The following is a 26447-nucleotide window of genomic DNA, read 5'->3' as shown; positions in this document are numbered from 1 at the left end:
CTCTCTCTCAAGACTCTTGGCGTTAAAATTAACATTCTCATTTTTTTTGAAAGATGACTATTGGTCATGTCACTTTAAATTTTATAGGTTAGCATAAAAATTTACAGGCACATCACTATCAGTTTCATGAAGATGTCAATATAATTCAAAATAAAATCCTTGGTAGGCTCAGAGCTTGATTTCAGTTTGAGCTATCCACAAATAACTGAGACCTCACGAGCAAGTTTTTGTATACAGGCCCTGTAAGAAACCCAGGAGCTTGCAGCCAGTGAACACTTAAGGCACTTGAAATGCTTTTGGTAGAGACATGGAAAATGTGAAAACTCAACTGACATTTGAGTTTCATGAATTCATATCTAGATATAAATAAAGGTACCTAGACTTTATAAAGTCAGCATCAATTGTTTAGATATCTACCATCAGTTCTGATCAGTGTTAATTATAACATCAAGAGAGGGGAATTAACCAGAGATAGGTAGGCACATGGGAATCTCTAATAGTTGTTGACAGTGACATATATTAAAACAAGTATCTTCTCTTGGGGCTGAAGCTTTAATTAAATTCTCAAAACTTAAGTAGTGACACATTCAAACTCCCCCACAGCACTCAGGAGACATGTGTATCATTGAACAGAGAAGCCCCTTTACCTCCCCCCTTGGGAGGAGAGACTGGACAGATGGAGTGTAAGAGTCCAGAATTAACCCGAGGTACTTGTACTCTCCAGCACTCCAGCCAAAGCAGGACCATTTGCTTAAATAATAACCATGCTTGTGCCTATCTGATATTTTAGTAGAGGACGTTTTACATGCCTTAATCTGACATCTCTGAGTTTAATAAAAAGTAAATGATATTATCTTCCCAGGCATTGCTTGGCTTACAGTCAAAGAGGGATTATAATATGTGCATTCAAATGGGAGGCACACGTGGTCATCATAATGCAAACCCCCTTATCCGTTAATACTGAACCCCAGAACACTACCTATACAGCTTGGTCCCACGAGGAGTGCAAACACAAAGATAACCATAGGAGAAAGGAGTGAGGGAAAGGGGAGAAGGAGATTCTAGGTTATTAAATGACCTCCCTCTAAGCAAAGCTCTTCTGAGTACAGAGTGGAGAGCAACTCATATCCCTGAATGCAGTCAGTAGTCCCAACAGCTCAGGCCAAACAGACAGCAGCCACATCTCTGTAAAGTGTCATAGGCCACCCAAAGCCAAGGCCTGGTTAAGTAGGGACCAAACTGCACGGTTCATTCTGCACAGCCAGCTGACCCCAGCCCCAGCCTGCTTCAGAGCTGTTTTTGCCTCTGTGCAGCTGACCAGAGACGCTCTTGAGAACAGGAAGCAGGTTCCAGGGAGAACTGAATGGCCATAAGCACCCTAAAGGACAGGAAGAAGATGCACTCCTCTGAAACTCTAATCCCATAGTGTCTGGGAAGGATATTTTAACAACAAAATATGACCTTCAGGGCAAGGATGACCTTAAAAGACCGAGGCAGAGAGACCCCGGCCCTCTTTCTGGAAGAAAACCAAGGAAAAGGACTGTACTGACTTCTCTGGTAACAATTTTCAATATGTCACAATGCAAACATTATCACAACAGTCTAAATTCCTAACCTAAATTACTCTACAGAATTGAAAAGTCGACCCCTTTGTTGCTTTCTTGATGAGACAGAATATGGTCATCCTCCACACCTTCAACAGTGCATTTCCCACGTATTCCTTTCCAGTCTCTCTTCCCTGGGTCAAGTAATGTCATTTCTTCAGCCTTCCTTTCTTCTTCTATTATTTCCCCCAACAACAATCCTGGCTTATTGATCTTTTTTTCTGCCTAATAGCCATCTTATGTAGGTGGGACATAGCCACAGGGAGGACTACAACATAAACTCCGAAAAAAGGAACAGTAAATTTCCTGTCTACAGATGCACTCCCGGGGCCTAGAGTGCGTCAGGCCAGTTGTGGGCACCAAGGAGGTCTGAGAGCAGGGAGACCCACCTGAACACAGAAGCTCAGATTCCAGAAAGCTGTCCAACTGCCAGGAAGACTCTGGGAATAAAGCAGGACCTCAGACCCCAAAGGATGATGGAAGGAATCCAAAACTGGGGAGCATGAAGAAAACCAGTTACTGCGACAGGAGTATATGTTAAGGCTGAATGAGGGAACGACCACAGGAAGTCTTTTCTCTATAAATCTGAGAGAAGATGAAGATGGAAACTACTCACGGGCTGTTCCCTTGACACAAAAATTATTATCAACTTATTAAAGTTTCCCAAATGGCCTTCTAGTAAACACATTAGCCCAGAGATCTAGGATGAGAGAGAGACACAGCCTATGGTACCAAAAGAAGAGGGGCAAGAGTTAGGGGCACGGAGTAGTTGAAAACTATGTGACAGCTATCAGATATGGAATCAAAACGACACAAGTTCAAATCTTGTTCCCACCGGCTAGCTCAGCAACCTGAGCCAAATTATTTTAAATTCCCCTAAGCCTCAGTTTCCGTATCTACAACAGTACCTACGGTATCAGATTCAGAAGTTCCTAGCCCAGTATAAAAGTCCTCTAAGCAGGACCAGCTACATAATCTCTGGGTCCAGTACAAACTGAAAACATGGGCCTTTGTTCAAACAGAAAGAATTTTAACAGGGCACCTGGGTGGCTCAGTTGGTTAAGCCACCGACTCTTGGTTTCAGCTCAGGTCATGATCTTCACAGTTCGTGAGTTCAAGTCCTGTGTCAGGCTCTGCGCCAGCAGTGTAGATACTGCTTGGGATCTTCTCTCTCCCTCTCTCTGCCCCTCCCCTGCTCGTGCGCTCGCTCTCTCTCTCTCTCTCTCTCTCTCTCTCAAAATAAATAAATAAACTTAATTTTTTTTTAATTTTTTTTTAACGTTTATTTATTTTTGAGACAGAGAGCGACAGAGCATGAACGGGGGAGGGGGCAGAGAGAGAGGGAGACACAGAATCGGAAGCAGGCTCCAGGCTCCAGCCATCAGCCCAGAGCCCGACACGGGTCTCAAACTCAGGGACCGCGAGATCGTGACCTGAGTTGAAGTCGGATGCTTAACCGACTGAGCCAGGCGCCCCAATAAACTTAATTTAAAAAAAAAAATAAAGAATTTCAAGATGGCAATAGTAAAGTATTAAAGCAAGGACCCATCACACACACCTCGGGCCAGCCCAACCCTGAGAACTTAGTTGTTGTTTTTGGTTTTTTTTAAGATTTTTTGTTAAATGTTTTATTTATTTTTGTGAGTGCACAAGCAGGGGAGGGGCAGACAGAGAGTGACGGACAGAAGATCCAAAGTGGGCTCTGCACTGACAGCAGCAAGCTGTATGTGGAGCTTGAACTCACAAACCGCGACATCATGACCTGAGCCTAAGTCTGTGTCACTCAACGAACTGAGCCACTCAGGTGCCCCATTTAGTAGTTTTTATGATGCCATAGCATTTTCTCTATGTTTGTTAGTGTCCTTCCCCAGGTCTGTTTCCCTATAGAGATCAGATTTAAAAAAAAAAAAAAAAAAAAAAAAAAAAAAAAACCTTTCAAAAATAAAGGACCTAAAAAAACATTTAAAGGGCCTTACCAATTTTAAATTAACTTAAATTGATAATCGTGCCATGATTATAAAAGGTAATATCCCCACTCTTAGGACATATATACTAAGGTATTTAGGGGCAGACCATGAGGTATGGAACTTATTTTCAAATTATTCATAAAAAATAATTTGTGTGTGTGTGTGTATGTGTGTAGAGAGTGAGTGTATAAGTTTGTAATGATAAAGCAAATGGTGTTAAAGTTAACAGTAAGTAGGGCACCTGGGTGGCTCAGTCGGTTAAGAGTCCAACTTCAGCTCAGGTCATGATCTCACGGTTTGTGAGTTCATGCCCTGTGTCAGGCTCTGTGCTGACAGCTCAGAGCCTGGAGCCTGCTTCAGATTCTGTGTCTCCCTCTTTCTCTGGCCCTTGCCCACTCATACTCTGTCTCTGTCTCTCTCTCTCAAAAATAAATATTTTTTTAAAAATTAAAAAGCAAGTTATCAGTAAGTAAATCTGGGAAAACACAAATGAAGTTGCTTTGTTGTATTCTTATTCTTGCAACCTCAATTCTTGAGGAGCCAATTACTTCCAAAGAAAAAGCTTCCATAACATAAAGTTCCCACGTGAGCTTGGGGGGCGTGGAGACAGAGGAAGAGAGCAACAGCAAAGGAGAGGCAAGGCTGTAAGCTCTATACAGACAGGGGCCATTTCAACTTTGTTAACTGCAGAATTCCAGCATAGAACTTAGGTCAACAAACATTTAAGGCAGGAAGCAGAAAAGAAGCAACATCCTGTGCTCAAACTACCTTGGGGAATAAGGTCCCGGGGCAGGGACAGATGGTTGATAGTTATACCAGCACTTGGGAACCAGCAAGCTGCCTCCATTTAGCATGAGACCAAGAATCATGTGAATATGGGCGAACAGTAGTAGCACATGGTGTGTACCACCCCCTGCACCACACTGAACAGGGCCTCAGTTCTTATCACTTGCTAATAGTTCAGGCAAACTCATCTTAGGCCCACCATTTGACCTTCCCAGGTTTCAGGATCCTCACTGACAGAATGTGGGAGATTACGAGTGCATTCACTTACTGGGCATCTCCCATATGCCAGGCCCTAAAGTCACATTCCCTGTTCTCTACAGCTTTCATTCTAGAAGGATCTCACAAACTGGATGCAGATTTTCTTGAGATCCTTGTGGTCTTTTCCAGCCCTGAAAATTCCACACAAAAACTATGGGGCTTTTTACTTAAAAAAATAGCACCAATATTATGGTATAACCACTCTCTGAAGTAGTCATAGAAAATGGAAAAAAAAAATAGGGGCACCTGGGTGGCTTAGTCAGTTAAGCATCTGACTTTAGTTCAGGTCATGATCTCAGTTTGTGGGTGCGAGCCCCATGTCGGGCTCTGTGCTGACAGCTTAGAGCCTAGAGCCTGCTTCAGATTCTGTGTCTCCCTCTCTGCCCCTCCCCCACTCATACCCTGTCTCTCAAAAATGAATAAACATTTAAAAAAAAAAAAAAGAAAGAAAATGCATACTCTCCTAAAGGTGAAAATATATTCAAGTGGCCTATGTTTAACTTTTTTAAATTTATTTTTATTTTAGAAAGAGAGAGAGTCAGAGGAAAGAGAGAGAGAGAGAGAGAGAGAGAGAGAGAGAGAGAGAATCCTAAGCAGGCTCAGAGCACAGCCTGACGTGGGGTTTGATCCCAAGACCCTGGGATCATGACCTGAGCCGAAATCAAGAGTTGGATGCTCAACCAACTGAGCCACCCAGGAGCCCCTATGGTTAACTTTTTTTTTTTTAATCTACATACACATGGGCAGTGAAATGCTTGAGAACATACACAATTAAACCTTCTACCAATAATCAGGTTGATTTTTAGCTACCAAAATTCTTGTTCCTTAACAAGGTATACAAATAGTAAGAATTTCAAAAATTTAATAAAGCTCTGTGGCTAGAAAAAAAAACATTATAAAAGATAGAAATACTTTTTAAAGCAATAAATTTAGCAATGAGAAAGATAACTGTAAAGTGTAGAATAATAATTAGCATTAAAATTAAAACATCCCAAGTGTTTTAATTTTCTGCTTCATTAGTCCTCCTCATTCACAGTCAACTGGCATAAAAATGGTTACAAAGGCTAATTTTGTTAAAGACCTTGGAGAAAAGAGGAAAGAATTGCTCCTTCATGAATACTAAAGATGATAAAATAGGAAACCAATAACATTTTATCACTTTATAGAAATTAATCTAATTTAAAAATAATTTAGTACTATGCTTTATGCAGAACTTGTTATGTATCCAAGAAAAAAATTTATAATATTAGTATCATGGTACCTACAGTTGCCAGATATTAAACATCTGCACTGATTTATATAATTTAGGACAAATGGTAAGGGACAAGAGATCAAAAATATAATTAAAGATTCAAAATAAGAGGCATATGAAAATAGTATTTCCCAGATGGATTCTCAGGAGCTAAAGTGGGAGCACAGATCTATGAAAGTTGGTCTCAAACACAGGCTGCAAGTTGAGATGCCAAGTATTTGTCCTTCAAAAACCATCCTCATGGACTCTGACGTAATTCACAAAGATCTGGACACTCTATTATTTTTTGGTAGATGCAAAGAGGGACCACTTTAACAAGTTAACTTCTACAACTAAAGGCCATTCTTCTACAGCTTTACAGAGCAGCAGCTTTAAAAGCTTTATCCTTAGAAATGAAAAATGTTCTAAATGTCCTTTGGATTCACGGAGTCAACACTTTACCAGATAGTAAATTACCAGATAGTGAAATCATTACTTGATCCAAATGCTACATGGATTATATTACTCTATTTGTAAAGTTCAGCACCTGGTTCCCCACAGAGAGTTAATAATCATTTATTAGCTACGAAGACAGATACAAAAGTCACTTGGATGCCACCGGGTGGGGAGAGCCCTGTCTCATGGAACCCTGCTGCCCTCAATGAAGGGCCAAACAGGGCCAATGCCCAGAACTTTCTGCCCTGTTGTTGCATCTCTGCAATGAATATCTTCTTAGTCACCTGGCTAATACACAGAGGCTTTGAAATGCTTTCAGGTAAAATTCCTTTTATGTCACAATATTCCAATGCTGTAAAGAGCTAACCATTTCCCATAACCAGAAAGTGAAGAGATTTACAAGAGGTATCCTGCAGAAAATCCATATAGCATTTCATAATACTTAGCTCAGATCATAAAGACCAGTTGAACTGCATTAGCAGAAGGTTGGCATTTAGAATTAACTCTGCCAGTAGCTGGTTGGTATGAATACGAACCAGTCACCTTCTTATCTATTAAAAAAAGAGCGGTTTTAGTGACAGGTTTATAACAGATTACTTTGAAATATGATAAAAACTAAGGACTGTGTTCATAGAAGGATGCACAAATGTATACATATATACATAGCGTGTTTTGAATAATGTTCAATGATTTCACTAATGTCCTGAATCCCAGTCACAGGTTCAGTTTGGAATCCTTCAATCAGATGGCTTCCCAAGTCCTTGCTAGTTCTGATATGCCAGGCATCATTGCAGACCAGGGTATTGCTTATATCCTCAGCTATACCTTCCTAGGTTTAGACATAGGAGGTTCATATTTTTAAGTCCATTCTACAAAGAAAATTACCTGGGCATTTATAGCTTCATGTCTCCCACTTGAAGATCTGAGCACTGTGGGGGAACCTGGGTGGCTTAGTCAGTTAAGCGTCTGACTCTTGGTTTCAGCTCAGGTCATGGTCTCATGGTTTGTGAGTTCGATTCCTGCATCGGGCTCTGTGCTGACAGTGTAGAGCCTGCTTGGGATTCTGTCTCCAACTCTCTCTGCCCACCCACCCCCCTGCTCTCTCTCCCTCTCTCAAAACAAATAAGATTTTAAAAAAATTTTTAAAAAGAAAATCTGAGCATTGGGATACCACTTGGGGTCTCTGTCTTTAACTATATCCCTTACAGACAAGTTTCCACCATCCAAATGTATCATTTGGTGGGAAATAGTTCTTCTCTTCCCCCTAACTCCCTTCCTCTCCCAATTCTTCCTTGGAGGTAGGAATATGCTCAAGGGCTCACACCTAAGCCCAGTGGATCTCAGAGGAGTGTTTACACTTTACAGTGTATACAAATCACCTGGGTATCATGTTAAAATGCAGATTCCAAATCAGTAGGTACCAGGTGCAACTCAGAGTCTGCATTTCTAACATGTTCCCAAGGACCACTACAGCTGATACCAGTTCTCAGCCCCCGTGCACTGGTTCCCTAAGTGTTCTTCTCAGCTTAAAGGCAACTCACATTGGTGTCTCTGTGGAGTTCTTCAGTAGCCCCTAAAAGATCTAGAAGCCTTTTTAAAACACGCAAACCCACACCCTCAATTGCTTTAAAAGAAAAAAGTTTGTGTAACACATCATTGTATCAAAGCAGAGACACCCCAGGATTTAAGAGTCTGACAAACCTGGGTTTGAACACCATAATCTAACAATGTGGTCTGATAGCAAATTGTTTACTTCTCTGAGTCTCATCTGTAAAACTGTCTTGTTGAAAGACTCAAGAGAGAGAATGCTGGTAAAGCAACCACCATCACCAATTTGATTCAGGATTAACTCAAATTCCCTGATGGTGCCCCAAGATTATTCAAATGTAGAATCCATGGATTCCTCCTGACTAGGTCTAAATTTAGTTATCTTAACACTAGCCCCAAATTGCTGTGTCTGCCATACAACCCCATGTGCAAAGAAGGAGGTATCAGGCAAGCACACAAGTGATCCAAGATTTCTCATTCACACTCTGAAACTTCTAGGAATAACACAGGGGTCCTCAGCGTTAGTTTTCTCACACGAAGACAGATTAGGGGTGAAACAGATGTCTACAAGGGCTGACAAGGTTCGCCATCTACAAAAAAATGTATGTGTTTCTCTAAGTCTCTAGGTACCCCCTTTACCAAGGTAGATAGGCAAACAATTCTAATGATATGCAGGATTACATCTGATGTATTCCAAATGATGGCACTGTTCCCTCTAATTCCTGTGTTTCATTTTTATTTCTCTATCAATTCTTAAATTATCCTGCTGTGAACTGGGTAGTAACCATTATGGATTAATCACAACAAAATACTATTTATATGTTCTTTGTTACCTATTCTTCTTAGGAACCTTCCCAAAGTATTTCTGTTCATCATCAGGAGGCCATGGATAACATTGTGAGATCAGTTAACGCTCAAAGGTTCATTTTTGTATCATGTAACAGATATATTGGCTATAAAGACAAATCACAGGACACTAAGAAAATATGATATTAAAAAAGAGTAAGAAGTAAGGGTACCTGGGTGGTTCAGTTGGTTAAGTGTCCAACTTTAGCTCAGGTCATGACCTCATGGTTTGTCAGTTCAAGCCCCGCATTGGGCTCCGTGCTAACAGCAAAAACCCCACTTCGGATCCTCTGCCGTCTTCTCTCTGCCCCTTCCCCACTCATACTCACGCTCTCTCTCTCTCTCCCCCCCTCTCTCCTCCCTCTCTCTCTCCCCCCCCCTCAAAAATAAATAAACGTAAAAAAATATGAAGTCTGTTAGGAAAGAAAATATGAAGGTGAGCATATCACTTGCCCCCCCCCACAACGCCTCTGCATAAAAATCAAGATTTTCAAGCATCCCTTTTGCCCAGAATAAAGAAAAATTACATACTGAATTATATCAGTAAACTAATACCTGATTTAGCTTACTATCATTACCAATCAATGTTTCAGTCAATCAACAACTTTAGTCCTCGGGGTACCTGGGTGGCTCAATACGTTAAGCATTCAACTCCTGGTTTTGGTTCAGGTCATGATTTCAGGGTTAATGGGTTCAAGCCCCACATCAGGCTCTGGGCTGACAGTGTGGAACCTGCTTGGGATTCTCTCTTTCTCCCTTTATGTGGGGAAATAGGTTCTACTTACATAAATGGGTAAGAAGAAAATCTTAGGGCAGAAAGACACCACCACAGGATGAATGCACTCGAGGTTAGCTAGCGAGATATTGTAATGGGATCATGAGTAACTTGTTATACCACCTGCAAGAAATTGCTTCCCAGCTGACACCAATGTACCTTGATCACAAACTCCACTTTCCTCCCAGACCCTTTGCTTCTTACCTACCCAAGTTAATGATTACTATCTGATTGTTTTCTCCATGTTCATGTGTGTAAGATCCTATTTTCTTCATGTTCTCCACGTGGGTAATAACTTGTTTTCTCCATGTTCATCACGTGTATAAGATCTTGTTTTCACGAGGATAATGTCTTGTGAGCTCAACAAAATATGGAGAGGAAGCTCCTGTTCAGGGCTCTTGTCTCCTCCGGGACATTAGCCTCTCTCATATTCAATTCTGCATCCGCTCTCTTGCTGGATAAGAGAGAACTCCAGACTCATAGTCTGTGACACCTTTCTCTCTGCCCCTCCTGCATTTGCGTGCACTCTCTCAAAATAAATAAACTTTAAAAAACAAAATACAACTTTAGTCTACTGATTCTCACCCCTCCTAGTGCATCAAACTCACTTAAAGATAAATATATAGAGATATAGAGGTATAGATATATACCTAGATAAAAATGTAGATATAAGGAATCAGTGAATTAAGATATCTGGGTCCCACACCCAAGAGATTATTTTACTGGACTGAACTAGACCCCAAGCATCAATATTTTTTAGATTCTAATGTATAACCAGAGTTGAGAATTGCTACTTAATCTTTGGTTTTTCAATCATTTTAAGAAAGAAGAGACTTAAAACACATACTGAGGGGCGGCTGGCTGGCTCACTTGGTACAGCGTGCAGCTCTTGATCTCAGGGCTTTTAAGTTCAAGCCCTACATTGGACGTAGAGCTTGCTTTAAATAAATAAATAAAACACATACTGAGATTACTGTTTTCTGTTTCTTTGATCTTTTCTATACTCTCCAACTTGTTTTTACAGTGAGGCTGCATTGCTATCACCAGAAAAATAAAATGGAAAAAAAAATGTTTTAAGGAAACCAGCATCCACAAAATCCCAAGCATAAATGACCCTTCTACATTTTCCCTCTTCCTCAATATTCACACTATTTGTGTCCACATCCTTCTTATTAGATGTCCCCTCTTCCCGTACTTTTATGATTTAGTACAATACAGGCTATCATAGAAAATAACCATTATCAAATTCATGAATTCTATAGCTCTGTATCTGCCACCTTAAGTCCGGGGTTTTCAATCCACCAGAATCTAATTGGCTGCCCATTGGCATCTCCCAGGGAGTTCTAAAAATTCCCCCACATCCTGGACACACCCCAGACCAATTAGATGAGAATCTCGGAGTGGGACACACAACAGTTTTATATCCCCAGGTGACTCCAACGTGCAGCCAAGGCTGGGAACCAGTGGCTTTAAGAGTTAATTAATACAAGTCTCCACATCTAGCAGTAAGCTCCTGCTAGCTTAAAAGCACAATACCTTGGTGTAATTTCAAAGAATGGTCATTTGTGAATATGCATCGATGTTCAATTTCAGGTTGGAAAGGAATAAAAATAGACACTAAATAATAAATGTGTTCACTGTTCTCCCTTTTAATTGGACATAAGTCACCATCTTTTATAGTTAAATATGAAAAAGTCTAAGAACACTGTCACATATTCTGACCCAGTTATAAAATAGGCAAAACAAAATTGGACAAAAAATGTTTTCACAAACTCTGCATTTATCTTACTCAGGTCAGTGTTATTTCTGAGTGACTTTGCTACTTGGTAGTCAGAATTATACTGTTATATTGCTTGAGATTCTTAGATGAAAGACCTAGGTGCTGACCATTCTTCTTGTTTGTAAATCTGAAATAAAGTGCATCTGCTAAAGTTTTAAAGAAATCCTGTTCTGTTTGATTATTCTTCTCATGTACCCCCAGGCCTCCTATCCTCCTCTTTTACAGAGAAAACTGGTGCTTTTGTTTTGGTGCAGGTCTGTTCTATGCTCTCTGGGGTAAGAATTAGCCCACAGACAACACTCACTTCTGTGGAATGAACATTTTTCAGACACAAGAAGCAGAGAATTTTAACAGTATGCAAAACACCGCAATTAAACAGGTTTTGCTGATAGTGTTATTTTAATGAGTGAAACCTCCATATTCAGAGTTGAATAAAATAAACACACATATGACCAACATGGAAATTCTGGAGGGTAGTCTTAAATGAATTCAAAAAGTCTAAAATTCTTTTAAAGAAATGTGTTTGTCCTTTTCCACTTCAAGCCATTACACATCTGTAATAATCTCTTCTAAAGCACACTCGGATTCTCAGCAGAAGTGGCCTTTTCCTTCTCAGTCTCAGGAAGGAATGGTTTATGGGTATTGCTTTGTTTTCTAAGGAAAAAGCATGAGTGAAGGAAAGAAGAGGGTCTGCAGCCAGAGAACTGATGCATTCCACAGCACAAAGATTAAAAGCTTAGCTCAGAGTGCAAAAATAATGAAACAGTAGGTGGTTCTTAACTCCCCTCTTGAGTGAATTCACTCCGCAGTATTTTACTGAACACCTACTATAATGTATGCGACGTACTGTACAACGCACCAGAGATAGAAGTCAGAAAAGTCTCTATTCTCCTGGAACTTAGAAGGAATGGGGCGGACAGAAATTAAACTGGTTTTCATGAAACTATTGTATTACCACAGGGATAACACAGTGAGTCAGCAGTGCAGGGCGACAGGAGAGCCTAAAACAGGAGCCTGACCTAGTCTGGGAAGTCAGAAAAGGCTTCTCTGCAGAAAGGGCCTTTACTCTGGGATCTGAAGGAGGAGTTGAAAGCTGGACAAGTGAAGGAGTGAGTTTTGTGAGCATGGAATGCAAAAGTCCACACAGCCAGGGCATAATGAAGGAGGGGAAGAGCAAGTTGAGGCTGGCGAAGCCAACTGGTACCAGCGGGACGGTGGAGTTCTGCTGCAGACGTGAGTCTGAGGGCCCGGACGGCATCAGCAGAGTGTCAGCTGAGAGGGTGGACATCTGGGTATGGAGCACCGAAGGGCAGTCTAAACCAGGGTGCACCGTTGGGAGTTACCAGCATGTGGACGGGAGCTGAAGCTGTGGAAGGGTGAAACCACTCCACACTAGGCCACGAGCCTTAAATATGAGATCTGAATATCCTTTGACACCAAGAGTTTGCACTTGTAATAACCTCAGACATGCTTGCTGAGCGAAATGAGTCCTAAGGTAATACATAAAGTATCAAAGGTCTATTGGGATGACTTTTCATTTACACAATACAAAAGAACAAACTACAATTTTTTATTTATTTTATTATTTTAGAGTGAGCAAGAGAGCATGGCAGAGGGGCAGAGAGAGAGACAGAGACAGAGACAGAGAAAATCTCAAGCAGGCTCCAAGTTCAGCACGGAACCTGATGTGGGGCTTGATCCCATGACCCTGCGAACATGACCTGAGTTGAAATCAAGAGTTGCCCGCTCAACTGACTGAGCCACCCAGGTGTCCCCAGACTGCAATTTTTTTTTTTAATTTTTTCAACGTTTATTTATTTTTGGGACAGAGAGAGACAGAGCTTGAACGGGGGAGGGGCAGAGAGAGAGGGAGACACAGAATCGGAAACAGGCTCCAGGCTCTGAGCCATCAGCCCAGAGCCTGACGCGGGGCTCGAACTCCCGGACCGCGAGATCGTGACCTGGCTGAAGTCGGACGCTTAACCGACTGCGCCACCCAGGCGCCCCCCCAGACTGCAATTTTTAACCTCTGTTTTGATAGCTGCAAAATAGAAAGGTATTGTGACTACAAATGCAATCACTAATAATTATTACTGTGGTCCAAGAGAAAAAAAAAAAACCTGGATCTTTTGTGCAACTAAATTAAATAATTACGTTGCCCTGAAACAACCCTGAATCTACTCACGGAAAGACATTCCATCCTCCCATCAATCTCTGTGCATACATTAGGCACAGAGGAGGAAAAGACAATTGGGAAAATGAGAGAGCAGGGGAAAATTAATTATAATTATGGAAATGCAGCTTAAAGAACAAAGGCTTAAATTTGTAACACAGGTCTAAGGGGAAATAATTCTCAGGAGCAACCATTTACAATGTGAGAAGTCTGCAAATCTGAAGGAAACGGTGACTGTTTATTAGACATGTTATTTCTTCTTTCTAATTTAGTAATCAGAAAATTGGTACTCCCAAGCATAAAGGTGTAAAACAATCACGGGCCTTTCTGCTTGGCTGGACAGCCAATGGCCATGGTTTAAGAGAAGGAACTCGAAGGTCCAACAGGAAAGGCCCGCCACGGATCTCACTTAACTGCAACAGGCTTGTGGCTCCTAGCAGCTGAAGCTAACGCTTCAAAGACTGAACATTGTTACTTCTCACCAACCTAGGCTTCCCAAATATCCAGACCTTCAGTTTGCCATTTTGCACTCGACTCAGATCTTTTCATCCCCTGTCATTACAGAATGTGAGTGGCCTCGACATAGAAAGCCTGACAAGAAAGAGGTCACTGTGGACTCGGTTACCCAGGAAAATCTCCCCATTAGATTCCCAAATGGGGAAAAGAGGCTGAGACATCTCAGCGTGGATTTTTGTAAATCTAGATCACTGCTTGGTTCTGATCAATCCAGCTACATAAACTTGAGCAAAGCAAGCACAATGAAAACCACCAGTACCTTTGGGGAAATGAAGTCACCCTAATTCGAGCTGGTGTGGACAAGAATCAGAGTGGCTCTGGAGGGGTCAGAGGAAACTGTCAGGGGTTAGGGGGTAGGATTCCACCCAATCAAAGTCACATAACCTGATCCCCTATTATGTGTACAGCCTAGAGCCTGAAGGGCAGGACAGCACTCTGAAGAGTGAAATCAGAGGAAGCACCCCTCGCTGCCAGACACAAGAAGGGGAAGAGCCAGAAAAGAATGTTTCAGAGGTTTCTTCAGGCTTGTGGGACTCACCCCTATAACAGTGTGAGAACAGACAAAACAGACAACAGGCAGTAAGGCTGGGAAGAGCAGACAGCGGCTGTATACCCCTTCCCATCCTCCAAAGCCCACAGCAGTCTGCACACAACTCCTCATGAAGAAACATGGAGATAAGAGACAAGTAGGGCCGGACAGCTGCCCAAGTGTCCTCAGGGGAAGGGAAGCCATGCCTCAGCCAGAAGCAATTAGGAACAGAGAATGAGGGGGGCTGGAGGGAGACAGCAGGCCCTCTCTGAAGAGTCCCTGGTGAGGGGCCAAGTGAAATTAAACGTCCACGGAAGATGGACCCAGAGCAGGTCTTGATCACCTCGCCACCATGGACATACAAACAGGTGCCCAGGTGTGGGCTTGAAGAACTTTGCTTCCCCATCTCTCTTCCTTGTACCAAAACCTGAGGAGGAAAGTCCGAATTCCTCTTCAAGGGGGAGAAGTACAGAAGAGCCACATGAACCTCCACCATCAGCCCCCAACAGGCAGCTCAAGCCTGTGCTGGGAGTCAGGGAGGAGATGCGGCTTAAAGGAGTTTGAGATTAGGGGCGCCTGGGTGGCGCAGTCGGTTAAGCGTCCGACTTCAGCCAGGTCACGATCTCGCGGTCCGTGAGTTCGAGCCCCGCGTCAGGCTCTGGGCTGATGGCTCGGAACCTGGAGCCTGTTTCCGATTCTGTGTCTCCCTCTCTCTCTGCCCCTCCCCCGTTCATGCTCTGTCTCTCTCTGTCCCAAAAATAAATAAAAAACGTTGAAAAAAATAAAAATTAAAAAAAAGGAGTTTGAGATGAATGTTTTAAATTAGATCAAACCCTCGGTAATCAAAAAATAGCCAAGAAAGTAATAGAACCTGCCCAAGATGTTGCAAAGAGTACATTTAAAAACATTAATTGGGGAAAGATTAAATAATTTCTTGTAAATGCTACACTAACTTTAGAATACTCAATAAACCAGCTACAGATGAAATGCCCATCGTGGAGGAAGATAAAAAAAGAAATTAACTTGCAATTTTAAAATATAAAATAAATAGCATTTCATTGAGGCTTTCATTGAGAATTTTTTATAAGTCTAGGAAATGAAGAAACATCACGTTTCCAAAAAGCTATAGAGTAAGTCTGTTTCATACCAGCTCATATTAAAGGTTATTTCCTTTGTGTTATAACTAATATATAAGTATCCACTTTTGTAAGGCTGGCTGTGATCTGTCTCAGACCACAGAAGGAGGAAAGTGCATAAATCAATTTGGTCAGTTAATTCACAGCAAATTCTCCAATTAACCTCTGTTTGAAAGTGGGATGAGGAGAGGTTAAAAATAAAATAAAACAAAAATTTTTAAGTTTATTTATTTTTGAGAGAGACAGAGATGACATGAGTGGGGGAGGGGCAAAGAGAGAGGGAGAGAGAGAATCCCAAGCAAGCTCTCGCTCTCAGAACAGAGCCCAATGCAGGGCTCATGAGATCATGACCTGAGCCAAAACTAGTCAGATGCTTAATCGACTGAGCCACCCAGGTGCCCCAAAAATAAAATACTTTTTTTTAAAAAACCAAGCACTGGGGCGCCTGGGTGGCTCAGTTGGTTAAGCATCTGACTTCGGCTCAGGTCATCATCTCACAGTTCATGGGTTCAAGCCCCGCGTTGGGCTCTGTGCTGACAGCCCAGAGCCTGGAGCCTGCTTTGGATTCTGTGTCTCCCTCTCTCCCTGCCCCTCCCCCGCTTGCAGTCTGCCTCTCTTTCAAAAATAAATAAACATTAAAAAAAATCTTTTTAAACCAAGCACTTAGACATTTAGAAGTCATTTGTCCTAAATCACAGCATTTTGCTGGCATGGAAAGTCTATCCCACAGGGAACAACTCACCCAAAGTGACCCAGCTGGAGGGCTGGCCCTACAGGGTGCCATGACCCTATGCAAGGCCCCTATAAGGCAGGCCATGCCTGCCTTTGCCTAAGCCTTCACTGCCTCTGGCATATTTGCAAGGTGCACCAGAACATCATACACCTGAAAGAATGCTTCATTCGATGCTTTCTGCCATAATGGCAGATCCTTTGGGGACAGGGGGTGAGGGAGGGGAAGGGGAGACTTGAGGAGAGGGCTAAAGAAGATCTACTTCCAGAACTACTTCTATTGTAATTTATAAAATGTAGAACTCAATACATTTTCTCCCATTTGGCCAATCTTCGTTTATTCCCACCCTTTCTCTCAACTTGTGTTTGATATTTTTTGCATGCAGTGTAAGTCTCCAAGAGACAATACTTCTTTTTTTAAGTAATCTCTGTGCCCAACGTGGGACTCAAACTCATGACCCCAAGATCAAGAGTCACATGCTCTACAAACGGAGCCAGCCAGGTGCCTCCAAGAGATAATACTTTCGATTTTAATGATGCTCACAAAATCTTGACTGTCACTGCATTAATAGTAATTCTATGTGCACTGGTATTTTCCGGACCTAGAACATGTTTATACAATCCTCGGATGGAAAAGCTAGGCTTTAGCTCAGTAATGACACTAATATAAAATCTAGTGATGTCCCCACCTCCCTAAAGCAGGCAGGCTGCTGAAGTCATAACTTGTTAATAAAATGGCCTAATTAATGAGAACCCTAATTCACTTCTGCATAATTTCATTCTCCTTTCATATACAGCAGGTAGGATCTGGCATTCTTCCTTCTTTTTCCAGAAAAGATGGAATGCCAGTGTAGGGGGAGGGAACTTCTCCACTCTTCTTTTTTTAATATAATGATGTCTGTCCTGAAAGCTTGCTTATCTGTCCTAAGTACTGGTCTCTCCATGGTTAGGAGGAACTCGTGAGCCCAGCACGTGCACACACACACATGCACACACATCCATTCTCCCTGAAGGGAAATGTAAGTTTCTGCCAGTACAAAGCTAACTACAGTTAGCAGTCAAAAGAGATTCTTACCTCCTCTTAATCAGTATCTTGCCAGACTTTCCTTCCCACATCCTGGCCTATAGGATGCTCTCATTCACCATACACACTTTCTGATGTCTGACTACGCAGACCTCAAGCATTACTGCTAGAGGGAACTTTGGAATCTGGCAAAACCCTCATTTTAGAAAGAGAGAGAAAGTGAGGATCCCCTGGGTGACAAACGCAACACAAGTTGGTAGTGAAACTGGAAACAGAGCTAATCTCCAGGATCCCATCCCAGCTTACTTTCTTTCATAAACTGGTAGTTAAGTTTCTAAATTTACTGAGTAGGCCTCTGGCCAGGAAGGGAGGTTAGATAAACATTAAATTAATGATAAAATTAATAATAGACAAAATTAATTCATTAAATTAATTAGTTGTATTAGAAGGTTTCTTGAGGCAAAGTAAAAGTATATAGAGAGCAATTTTTGAAAAGACATATTCCACATTTAATAAGAGAACTATTCTTCACTTTATCTAGGTAGGAAGACGACTCATAATTCGGTTTAAAACCTTCCTACTCTAGGGGCACCTGGGTGGCTCAGTGGGTTGAGCATCCGACTTCGGTTCAGGTCATGATCTCACAGTTTGCGAGTTTGAGCCCCACATCAGGCTCTGCTGACAGCTCAGAGCCTGGAGCCTGCTTTGGATTCTGTGTCTCCCTCTCTCTGCTCCTCCCCCGCTCATGCGCACTCTCTCTCTCTCTCTCTTTCTCTCTCAGAAATAAAGAAACTTAAAAAAAAAAAAACAACCTTTCTACTCTAGATTTGTGATGATCATTCAGAAACATTCATAAAACATGATAGCAACAGAAATAAACTTCATTCATTATAACTTGGGGTGACAACATAACTAAAATGAAAGCAATTAATAATTCTTTCCAACATCACAATTATAATTAGCAGTTCATGAAAACAAAAGTTAAGTCACCTCTAAATTTATTCTATTAAGGAACTCAAATGTGTGGGAAAAAAACTTATGTGCATAAAAATTATATATATTAATTGCAAATACACTGATTATTGGTTTAAGAATCTGTCCCAGGTCAGGAAAAAAAAAAAAAAGCTATAATTCGTTGCAACCAAGAGAAACAGCTGAGAGTGTAATTTTCAAATAAGAATAATTCATGAAACTAGAACCTATTAAAATCAGATTCATACAGGGATGCCTGGGCGGCTCCATCAGTTGAGCATCTGACTTTGGCTCAGGTCATATCTCGCGGCTGGTGAGTTGGAGCCCCACATCGGGCTCTGTGCTGACAGCTCAGAGCCTGGAGCCTGCTTTGGATTCTGTGTCCCTCTCTCAGTCTGCTCACCCCCCACCCCCCACTCATGCTGTGTCTCTCTCAAGAATTAAAAATTTTTTTTAATTTTTTAAATTAAAATTTTTTTAGGGGCGCCTGGGTGGCTCAGTCAGTTAGGCGTCCGACTTCGGCTCAGGTCGTGATCTCGCGGTCCGTGAGTTGGAGCCCCGCGTCAGGCTCTGTGCTGACAGCTCAGAGCCTGGAGCCTGTTTCAGATTCTGTGTCTCCCTCTCTCTGACCCTCCCCCGTTCATGCTCTGTCTCTCTCTGTCTCAAAAATAAACAAACGTTAAAATTTTTTTTTAATTTTTAATTTTTTAAATTAAATTTTAATTTTTTAAATTAGAAAGAAATAAGATTCATATTACACAAATCATTCTTTGCAAGTTTTGTTTTGTTTTTTTTCTATTTCAAACATCAGGTGCATAAAAGCCAAGTACAGAAAAACTTCAGCTACTGGGGCATCTTTAATAGGTATACAAACCCTTTAGATTCAATAGATTCCCTAGAAATCTGGGCAAAGGACAGATGAGTGAGAAATACAAAAACAGCTTTTTATAATTCCTATCAGGACCCCTCTCATCACTGAACATAGAATTCTGTCAGTTCAACCAGGTCATTTTTGTCACCCAATATACACCATTTCCTAACTTTTCCAGATATTCATTCCTACCATCAGGATTGTTGCAGAGGAAAGAGAAGATAAAACACTGGACAGAAACAGACTATTAACAGTGTTTCTCTTTGGGCGGTGGGATTGTAGGTAACCTTCCAAATTGTTTCCAATGAGAACATACTACCTCCATACTCAGAAAATGAGACTATGAATATGCTTTATGAACTGTGAAGCAGTATACGAATGTTACATTTTTTATTTTTACTTTTGTTGAGCATTGTAGCTCATATAGTTCTCATTCTAATGTAGCTCTTTTCTCCTGACCACCATGTAAATCTGTATGTAAAGTGTCTGGCCAGCACAATTTGCACAGCCAAGTCTATACAGTCTAGAAGTCGAGTATCTTGCAGAGGAAGTGGTTCTTTTCTGTTTATAATGGAAGAGATTTTGTTTCCTTTTGTTTTGAATGATTTGGTTATGTGAGGAGAACTATCAACATAGACCATGTGAAGCCAAGCTATTAAGCAAAAAGCATCCAACTACTCATCCCATATTCCAGAAGCCCCTTCCAAAAGAAATCTGGTATTTCTGACTCAACATGTCCTGCCATTTCTCTTCTCTCAGAGATGTTCTGAAATCCTCTACAAAGATACTATCATTAGTGGTCCCTTGGCTTAAAATATACAAAAGCTCCTCACAACTCTCCATTAAGTTAAAGAAGTTCATGTCTTAACAGATATTCATGTTCACAGAGGTAAAGAGGAAGAGTAGAGGCATCATTCTTTCCTGATAAATATCCTCACGCAGAGAAATCCAAAATGATACTTTACACTATCAGAAACACTTAAAGCTACTGCTTTATTATAAATGAATAGAATCATAATTCTAACTGGCCTTAATCCTTTTAATCTTGGGTAGATCTAAGATCCCTAAATCCTTTCAAAAGAGGAATTCTTAAATATAAGGAACCAATTCTTATTTTAAGTATTCTACTGCCCCCTTGTGTATCTCATGTTTAGTGGGAAAGGTAGCTCACAAAATACAGCAATTTTTTTTATTCTCAGAAATACTTCAGTAGAATCCCAAATATTAGAACTAGAAAGAAACTCAAAATCAAGACCAGCATGTTCATTCCACAGGGGACAGAAGGGAGATCTTGAAGGATTATATCATTTGCCCCAGATCATCACAGTGCTAGTTAATAGCAGAGCAGATACTGCTGAATGGAACTTAAGCCTCTGAGTGCTAATTTCTCTACTGAAATGGAGACTGCAGCCTGGAAGAAAAGAAATAATGGTGTTTTGGAGTTAGAAAGATCAGAGTTTGAAAGATCACCACTTCACAATTTTCCCCAAGCCTGTTTCCTAGTTATAAAATGGGATGAATAATAATTATTACAAAGTTGTCCGAAGAATTAAGTATGACCATGTTCATCAAGCCCTCAGTAAGTATCTGCAATACAGTAATACACGAAGTGGTAATACAACTATAAAATACATAGAAATTATTTTAAATTGTTATAGCCTTTGAGATCTCTGGACAAAGGCATTCTAAAATACTATCTGGCGGCATTTAACTCCAAACTTTGTCTAATCGGGCACAAAATAAAACTTGAAAAAATAAAGCTAGTTCTTCTAACTCTTGTGTTGCTTCAGTTATCATATTTATTCTTTTTTTTTTTTATTACCAGTAAGAAAATTGTGACAGCAAATACCCCACAGCAAATGCTGAAGCAGTGAACAGAACCCTTAGATGAAGGTCACAGAAAAACAAAGCAGAACTCAGTGTCCCAGTCACGGTATAAGGTCACAGCTCCCCTGTCTCCTTTGCTAAGGGCCCTGCATTCACCACTGCAAGGCCAGGAGAGCCGGTCTGGAAAGGTGGAGGCAGGAATTTTACTTCTGACCTTACTAATAATTAACTAGATCAACTTGGGCCAGTCATTTCATCTCTTTCTTGACATGTAAGATAAAGTACTACTTACCTCGTAAAGTCCTATAGTAAGGTAGCATAATAAATGTGAAACAAGCATTGTAACCTCCGAAGTACTTTAATAACCTCTGAAGTAAGTAAGCTAAGTTTATCTTAAACTGAAAGCAATAAAAAAGCATAAGTCTGTCATCAAGTAGGGGAAGAAAAACTAAACTTGGTAAGTTGAAGGCAGCCTAGATTACAGGATGTTATACAAACAGCATTCTGATCCCTGGGAAATTTCTCTCTACCCTCTACGATGCCCCTGGCTTTTGATGAAGATTACTCCCAAAATACCGGCAACATGGAAATCTTTGACTCTTAAATAAATTTCCCTCAAGGGTATCCTGATAGCAGGATTGACAGAGCTTATCCCTGACTATATATCACAAAACAAACGCACCAGCAGGGTGAAGGCAATTCATCTTAGTTTGCCAGGAAAATGACTAATATTGATTACTCTCTGATTTGTGGCTGCAGTAATCCTGATCCTCATAGGCAAGTGCTGTGAATGGCTCTGTTCTATTTTTATAGGTGGCCTGAGAGTGTGACACACACCACGCTGGTAAGGAGCACGGACTGGTGATCCACATATGTTAACTGAACACTTACTATGTGTCTAGCCTCCCAGAATTTCAAACATCAGAAAGAGGTATTACTGGAGTTGGCAGCATAAAAGAGGAAAGGCACTGATATAAACTAATTTGTAAAGAAAAAAATGATAACAGCATTATGGTTATTGAGATGGGCACATTGCTTACACCTGTAGGGAGTAAGTCCACTGGGGCTTCTCAGGCAAATCATCCATCAACAAGTTAACTCAAGCTCTTGATTCAACCCAACAATGACGCCATATTTGCATCCAGAGTGCTAGAATAAAAGTGCTGTCGGAAACAAAATAAAAGATCCAACTCCATAAACATAAAAGGCAGCTCACCGTGAAACACACTGTTGTCCACCAGAAAATGCCTGCGGTACTGCACACAGTTTCTTTTCTCCAAGTTCCAGTAGCTCATTGTCAGAAGATTTCTGGCACAGCATCAAAACCAAATTGCTGTCAAGGGAAACAGAATGAGACAAAAATGAAGAAAATGGCAGCCACACGCTCACCCCAGTAACACAATGCATCAGTTACCCAGCATTATGAGGCAACCCATGCAGCACACAACTTCTCCACACATGGAAGCAGAGTCCCGTACGTCCTGAGAAATTTCCCACAAGCCTTCCCAGAGGGTAGAACATCATTTAATGCACGAAAACGGTAGCTTTTTCAAATAGCACTTTTCAGGACGCAAAGTTATTGCTGTCTCAAGGGAAAAAAAATCTACCATTCGGGAATAAGTTTCAGGACTAGTTTATGGGCTCTAGGCCTTGCCCATATTTGACCAGGACTCAACCCAGCCAGTGCTGGTAACGTCTCAGGAAATTTCATCTGCAGGAGGGAGGTGAGTAACAGGAGGGTGACTGTCATTACCAGTTGGTGAATTTTGTGTCAGTACCACTCTGGTAGACTATGCAATCAATCCACAGAAATCTTAGAAATTAACAGTGTCCATGGAGCAATGGATAAGCTAAACACAGTAACAAAGCCTGCCTCCTTTTGGATTCACTGGTGGTCCATTCAGTACCATTAAGTCTGGATCAACCCACACTGAACTTACTGGTGTAAGTAGAGCTGGGTGCAGGCCTCAAGCAGGGTGAACAAGCAGTGTTGCCTGCCCCCACGTGAGGCTTTCCCCTCCACAGAGAAACACAATGCTAACTAGAGCAAGGGCTTGAAAAGCAGAGATTTGAGCTGATGAATTAAACTCCTCCAAAAGCTGATGTGCATAACCCTGAACAAGGCCCCCTTTGTTCACAGGATTTGGCTAAAGCAACTTTTCAGAATTCCAGCTTCTTTTCTGGTCACGGAATAAGGCCAGGCAACACCAAGCAGGGCTGGCATGAAGGAAAACCCACAGGTGGGAAACAATTTGTTATCTGTCCTAGTAGAACAATCTAGAGTTTTGTAAAGATACTCCAGGATGAAGTCAGCCACCCAGTGAAAAAAATAAATCATCAGAGCTTTGTCTATTCATCAATGGAACAACTGGTGAAAGTCCCTAAAACTTCTCCTTGGCTCAAAGGCCCATTCTTAACCCTCTCTAACAGCAATCTTATCTGACTCCTACCTATCCTACCTTTCTTCTGGCTCCATGCCTCAACGCCTACTTCCTGCCTTATCCCCACCTGGCTAAGTCTGGCTGCCTGCCGCCCCTACTCCCTCAGGCTGAAGATGAGTCCCACCACTCCAAGTTAAAACCATCTGTGGATCCCATTGTAAAATATGACAGAAAACAACTGATTATTGGAGACAATGTCCTCCTCCAATCCAAGTGAATACTACAAAGAGCTCTCCTCTTAAAAACTATTTTTAGGGGTGCCTGGGTAGCACAGTTGGTTAACCGTCTGACTTTTGATTTCAGCTCAGGTCATGATCTCACGATTTGTGTGAGAGCCCACATCGGGCTCTGTGCTGATAGTGTGGAGCCTGCTTGGGATTCTCTCTCGCTCTCTCTCTTTGCCCCTCCTCCACTCACATGCTCACTCTCTCAAAATAAGCATTAAATAAATACTTTAGTTATATAAATAATGTGTTTGTATACATTTATTAATTTTTTAATGTCAACACAAATTCATCAAAAATTTTTCAAAATTTAAAAAACCCCGCTTCCCTCATTCCACATCCCTCTCTTGGAATGAACACCTTTGTTTGGTGTGTATCATTCCAGTTCTTTTCCTATGTATTTACATATGTATGTATAAATACAAATACATACATGAAATTTTATTTAAATTTATTTATTTATTTTGAGAGAGAGAGCACAAACAGGGGAGGGACAAAGAGAGAGGGGGAGAGACAGGATCCTAAGCAAACTCTGCACCATCAGCACAGAGCCTGATGCAGGGCTCGAACCCATGAACAGTGAGATCATGACCTGAGCCTAAATCAAGAGTCAGATGCTTAACCAACTAAGCCACCCAGGTGCCCCAAAGACATCTATATTTTAATAATACCATTTTGAAAGAACTGGAAATAACTTTTGGGATTATCAGTAGTACCCATTTTCTTAAAAAAATGTATTGTTTATTCATATTGGAAATATTTTGAGGTACATGGAATTAAAGAGAACCCTGTCTGTATTGATGCTCATTTTTCCTTACTCACTTGATTTTGTGGTTTCCTGTGTCATTCTTTTGCCCTATTCGTTCTCAATCCAAGGAAGTTTAGAGGCATCTGAAGGTGAAAGAACAATGTGCATTTGTATATAGTTAGCAAAACACATGCACATACCTGACTCTCACTTGGCGTCCTCTTAACCAGATGAAAGAAGGAAAGAAGAGGGTGTTAGCATAAGTGGTTCACCCATGCTGCTAGGAAAAGGTGGCGGTGGGATTTGAAATCATATCTTCAGATTCCAAACCCAAGATTCTAGCCATAACAGGCTATAAAGAACTAGACTGTTATGTAATGCAGTGGTTTAAATTTTTTTTATTTTTTTTAATTAATTTTTTGGTGGTTTTTAAATATGTCCTATAAATTCTTGTACATTTCTCCCTCTCTTCAAATGGTAGAATCTAATTCGCCTTCCTTTGAATATGGCCTGCATTCAGTGATTCATTTCTAGCAAAGTCAGCTGTAATTGATGCTGTGTAATTGGTTCCAAAACTACATCATAAAAAGGATACAGCTTCTGCCTTGGCTCTCAGAATGTTCACCCTGAGAACCAAGGCACCATGTTGTAAGGAAGCCCAGATATGAGTGTTCCAACTGACAGCACCAGCTAGGCCCTCAGCCAACAGCCAACATCAATGAATCTATTGACCATTCTAACCCCAGCCTTCAAGTATTCTAGATGAAGCCCCAGAGACAGAGGTACAGAGACAAGTCATCTCCTCTGCACCCCATCTATATTTCTGACCCACAATAACAATGAAAGCTAATAATTATTGTTGCCTTAAGACACTAAGATTTGGGTAATTTATCATACAGCAATATATAATGAATATAGGTAACATCCTCAGATACATTCAGTGAGGACTGAGACCTTCAACTCTTTGAGGACAGAAATACAAATTCCCACAGATGTATGTAATAGAGATATTTGATCACCAGTCCTCTACGGACCCACCTTTCCAACTTGATCTTTTTATTCACACTATAACCATTGCCCTTTTCTTTAAGGGCTGGTTAAAAAAACCACTGCCTTCCTGAAATACCCCCAGGATCTCCCCCTCCAATTTACCTGAAACTCTCTCAGGCACTGAACTGCCTTAATCCTAGCTACCAGTTATTGAGTACCTACTATGTACCAAAAAAAAAAATTTTTTTAATTTTCAAGTTAGCTAACATAGTATAGTCTTGGCTTCAGGAGTAGATTCCAGTGATTCATCACTTACATATAACACCCAGTGTTCATCCCAACAAGTGCCCTCCTCAATGCCCATCACCCGTTTTCCCCACCCCCATCAACCCTCAGTTTGTTCTCTGTATTTAAGAGTCTCTTATGGTTTGCCTCCTTCTCTGTTTTTATCTTATTTTTCCGTCACTTCCCTCCCCTTCCCCTATTGTTGTCTGTTCAGTTTCTCAAATTCCACATATGAGTGAAATCATGATATCTGTCTTTTTCTGACTGGCTTATTTAATTTAGCATAATACCCTCCAGTTCATTCCATGTTGTTGCAGATGGCAAGATTTCATTCCTTTTCATCACCGAGTAGTATTCCATTGTATATATCTACCACATCTTCTTTATCCACTTATCAGTTGATGGACATTTGGGCTCTTTCCATAATTTGGCTATTGTTGATAGTGCTGCTATAAACATAGGGGTGCATGTGCCCCTTCGAATCAGCACTGCTGTATCCTTTGGATAACTTCCTAGTAGTGCAATTGCTGGGCTGTAGGGTAATGCTGCTTTTAAATTTTTGAGGAAACTCCACACTGTTTTCCAGAGTGGCTGCACCAGTTACTAAGTACCAGTTATTGAGTACCTTATCACAGTTCCTGTGATAAGGCTTTATTGACATCATGGGGTCTCAACCTTGACTACACATTAGAATCAATCTCTTGGGAAAACTTAGAATCCCAGATCCCAGG

The 26447-nt window shown here is 41.1% G+C and overlaps 1 protein-coding gene across 6 annotated transcripts in view; it reads right to left on the bottom strand.

Annotated features, from left to right (window-relative positions):
- Positions 1 to 26447, bottom strand: part of PLCH1 (phospholipase C eta 1) — a 219594-nt gene that overhangs the window by 165358 nt on the left and 27789 nt on the right. For all 6 annotated transcript variants that reach the window (XM_043595074.1, XM_043595073.1, XM_043595068.1 and 3 more), the window contains exon 2: positions 22245 to 22361. In XM_043595074.1, coding sequence (XP_043451009.1) covers positions 22245 to 22323 — 79 coding nt within the window. In that variant the 5' untranslated portion in view covers positions 22324 to 22361. The remainder of the gene's footprint in view (positions 1 to 22244; positions 22362 to 26447) is intronic.

This window comes from Prionailurus bengalensis, chromosome C2 (genome assembly GCF_016509475.1).
Source record: "Prionailurus bengalensis isolate Pbe53 chromosome C2, Fcat_Pben_1.1_paternal_pri, whole genome shotgun sequence".
Lineage (NCBI taxonomy): Eukaryota > Metazoa > Chordata > Mammalia > Carnivora > Felidae > Prionailurus > Prionailurus bengalensis.
This window is presented reverse-complemented; position numbering and strand designations above follow the sequence as displayed.